Source organism: Halyomorpha halys, unplaced genomic scaffold (genome assembly GCF_000696795.3).
Source record: "Halyomorpha halys isolate HHAL.00 unplaced genomic scaffold, Hhal_1.1 Scaffold997.1, whole genome shotgun sequence".
Taxonomy (NCBI): domain Eukaryota; kingdom Metazoa; phylum Arthropoda; class Insecta; order Hemiptera; family Pentatomidae; genus Halyomorpha; species Halyomorpha halys.
In genome coordinates this window covers 156,463-160,637 of record NW_027111093.1, presented here as the reverse complement: position 1 = coordinate 160,637, position 4,175 = coordinate 156,463, and the positions used below count along the sequence as shown (strand labels likewise).

Genomic DNA, 4,175 nt, shown 5'->3' with positions numbered 1-4,175 from the left:
AAGTAAAATATATCTATCATCAATTTCACTAAATGTTTTAAATTTTTAAACAAAGGGAAGATGATTAGAATAATGAAGATATTTTAATAATAAAGGCTCGATGAACAAAAAATCTTTATATAATAATTTGTATTAACAGAAAAAAAAAAATAGTTTACGCTATGTCAAACAACATCCAGCTTATTACTTCCAAATTTGATTAGGAACTGCTGATAAAAATGACAAAAAAAACTGAAAATAGAAATCTGTACCAGTACAACCGACGGTCTTGGATTCAGTGGTTGCTAAGGAAGTATTTATTCTAGACCAGTGGTCAACAACAGAGATGGGCAAAAATTAGCTATAGTTGCCATGGAGACGACCCTTATTCATGAATGAACCATTGATAAATAAATATCGTATCCATGGCAATTTTAGCCATTAGTTTCAACTATATTTCTGCCCAACCCACAAGATCTTTTTGGATTAGCCACGGTAAGGGTTCGGCAGTACATATTTTATGAGGAATTATCGTGGCCTTAACTGATGTTTTAGTTTTAATGTTTAAACTGGTAAATACATTAATCATGTGCTTCAGAATGCACTTTTAAGCAATCTAATTATCAAATATTGTTCAGGGGGGACCATCCTTTGTTATAAGTCAGAATTGAGGGAGAGGAGGGAGGCTGCGTACGGTTCAAATTCTGGCTTAGTGGGCCTTAAGCCATTAATTTAAGCACAGGTGAGGAGGTAACATATCTTCGAATGAGAATAGGAAGAAGATTTGAGCTACTCCCCATCTGGGGTACATAAGAGATCCTGTCACTCAATGGATTGAGTAGAATAGGGGGCATTGTCGAGCCTCACGTACCCTGCCACATGACCATCTATAAAGGCAGGGTCTTAATTATCCTGAGTTACACTTTCCCAAAGTCAAGCCAAAACCTAAAAAACAGAAAAAGAGACTGGCCACCATACAGATATTTTAGTACAAGAATTCAAGAGGAGAAAAAAGGCAGTTATCTCACTCCAATTTTTGATTACTTTGATGAAAATTATGTATAATAAATAGTCAAAACTGATGAGTCTGCCAAGTATAGGTAGGAGGAATAAAAAATGCCGGCTGTTTCAAAATGTCAAAAAAAAACTAATTTTTCATTCAGAGCTCCTGGTCTTTGAATCTTTGAAACTATCTACTACATTAGAAAATCTAATAGAACATCATTTTATGCGACGGCCTTCATCTCTCTGGGCTGCAGCCATGCCTTCTCCCACCCGCTACTACTCCAATTTTTGATGGGCTGAAGGCATGTGCTAACCTGCTATCTAGAGAGGTCGCCCCTCCACCAAGACCCGGGAGGTGGCAAAGGTCGACATCCTCGCTGAGGGAAGGGCTTCGGGCTCTGCAGCCTGAAGTCATCTTAACCCATCTCACCTTTTATCCCCTAGTGGAGTGGCCTTCCCCATTCGTTGTACTCCCTAGTCAGCGGCTCCTGGACCAATATTGTGACCCCCATCTTCAGCGGACCCAGACCAACCCCTTATAATAACATATAGCAAAGGAAGGGCACCAGTTGTTTATATATACTTAGAAATATATTAATATTGTTATTGTTATTTATGATAAAGGAGGTAAGGGAAAAAAAAAAGAAAAAGAAAATGGAAACTAAAGATTTCCAATTTTAATTTTCAAGGTGATTACAATAACTTGCCTATAGATCGGGAAATTAAAGATGTTCTTGCCTCCCAAGTTTTCTAAAAAAAAAGTATCTTTTTTGGATGCCAGTTTTGGAGTGTTCTGAGTAAGAAGTTCAGATTATCAAGATTACACTCTATTTATTATAAGCCAACGTTTCGCCCCACTTTGCAGGGTTTCATCAGGGCTAAAAAAGACGCAAACAACTAAAATAATATAACAAAGTAAGAGAATAGATAATATGGAATAACAGTAACCTAAGGTATAGCTAAAAATTTTGTAAAATACATAAAAATGATTTAAATTCAACTTATTTGGTTCATTTTTATATATTTTACATAATTTTTAGCCATACCTAAATTTAGTTTTATTTCACATATCTTATTCTCATATTTCATAACATTATTTTAGTTGTTTGTGTATTTTTTAGCTCTGATGAAACCCTGCAAAGTGGGGCGAAATGTAGGCTCATAATACACAGATAATTTACAATTTGAGGTATTTGATCGTACCTGGATCATCTTCAGTTTATTAATAACACACGGTCAATCAGCGATCTTGCAAACTAAAATTAAATTTTTTTTTTTGTGCCACTATTAAAGCACTATTAAATCAATAAAATATTGTTGTAGGTTCGATGACTTCTTGCTATTCAATATATACGATGTATTGTATTATATAAATACATGATACACCAATTCGGGCACTTTTCGCTAATACTGTGAACACCAATACATCGTTTCCTGGTACTCAAGGTCCGCAATTATAAATCTATTGAACTTATATTAACACTCACTTGTAGGGTATATTGCAGGATCTTGATGGGGCCGAGAGCAACTCTAAGTCCTTCGACGGCATCCATAAATGCTTGTACCAAATGAGGGGATGTTTCGAAGATGTTTGGCCAGACGTGGTTGAGGAGGTGGAGGAGAGCGTCTTCGCAGCCAAAGCCATATACACCAAGTGCCATGTGCTTAATGGCAGCGCATGCAGTCTGCCGATGGACGAGATCCCTAAAGGAAAGAGGAACAGAATAAATAAAAAAAGTGTAATACCAAGCCACAAATAACAAAAAATAAAAATAAACAACAAGTTTGTCAAAAACAACTCGCACAGAAACTACATAGTTGTGTGAAAGAGAATTTAATAATTATTGGAAATATAACACAGAATTTAACCTAAGCGATTGTACAGATAAATAATGGATCCAATAAAAAATGGAAATCAACATCTATGTAATAAAACTGAGCGGTAATATTAATTAATAGTAATTAGTACTCTACTTTAGCAATTAAATTAGAATTACTATACTCATTAGTGGAGTAGTATTAATTAAAAGTAAAAATATTTATGTAATTAATACAGAAGTTTTTATAAAGTCTGATTATGAATAAAGAATATCAATTTTAGTTTTATATATAGGATCTGTATAGATAGGAAAAAGAGCCCAAGAGGAGATAAAAGTTATTACACCCAAACTTTTTATTTCTTTAATGAAAACTATGTATAATTACTAGTCAAAATTGATGAGTCAGCCAAGTATAGTTAGCGAAAATAAAAATGGTGGCTATTTCAAAATATTAAAAAAAATTTTTTTTTTAATTCGGAGCCCATATACTTAAAATTACCTTCAGCATTACAAATTCTAATAGAAAATCATTTAAAGTAGACTAAATTTGCTAAAATATGAGCCCTAATAGAGCTTTATATGTTCAATAGTTTCCAAGATACAGTTTTATAAAAAGCAACATTTCATAAAAAATGTATTGAAAAATCAGTAGTTAATAGAGGTCTTCATGATGCATTAAATGGAAAATGTTTTACCATGTTAAATGTTAAATGCATATGAGCTCATATCGGATTTTTGTAAAACTTATTTTATAACCTTTCCTTCCAAAACTTCATGTTATTATTTACTTCTAAGTTTTGATTAAAGTAATTTATTACAACATGCCTAAATTGAGTGAAAAATGTAAGTTGTATTAAAGTTTGGCTACTGAGTGCCTTGTTGATCTTCTAACTTGCGAGGAAGAGAATCAAGATGAGCTAATTGACAACTGTCATCAGATTATTATTATTATTGCCATCCATTGCTTTATCAGTTACAAAAACATCTAAAACAATACTAACACAAACTATGAGCAAGTAATATGTATAATGCTACATGGCTTTTTACATTACTTGTTACTACAACAAACAAAATGGTGATGAGCTCAGCTGGTCTATTGCTTGACGTCATTCTCCATTTAACAGACCAAGAACAAACTCTCAACCATGTTATACGTAATATTATTTTAACATGGTAAAAGAAGGAATATTTCTCTATTTAACAAGAGTTTTTCTATTTAACACGCTTTAACATGTTAAACTAAAGATCACGAATACCCCTAATGAATTTATTGTGGAAAATCAATATCTCAAGAATATCTTATCCTAAACAGAAATTCTAAACTAAAACCAGAAACAACTGTTCTTATATTTAAAACAATCCTCAGGCCAC

At 33.1% G+C, this 4,175-nt stretch overlaps 1 protein-coding gene across 1 annotated transcript in view; it reads right to left on the bottom strand.

Annotated features, from left to right (window-relative positions):
* The window catches only part of Sf3b1 (splicing factor 3b subunit 1), a 57,345-nt gene that overhangs the window by 979 nt on the left and 52,191 nt on the right, over positions 1–4,175 (bottom strand). Inside the window, exon 22 of the mRNA XM_067049186.1 lies at positions 2,472–2,688. Within this exon, the coding sequence (XP_066905287.1) occupies positions 2,472–2,688 (217 nt within the window). The remainder of the gene's footprint in view (positions 1–2,471; positions 2,689–4,175) is intronic.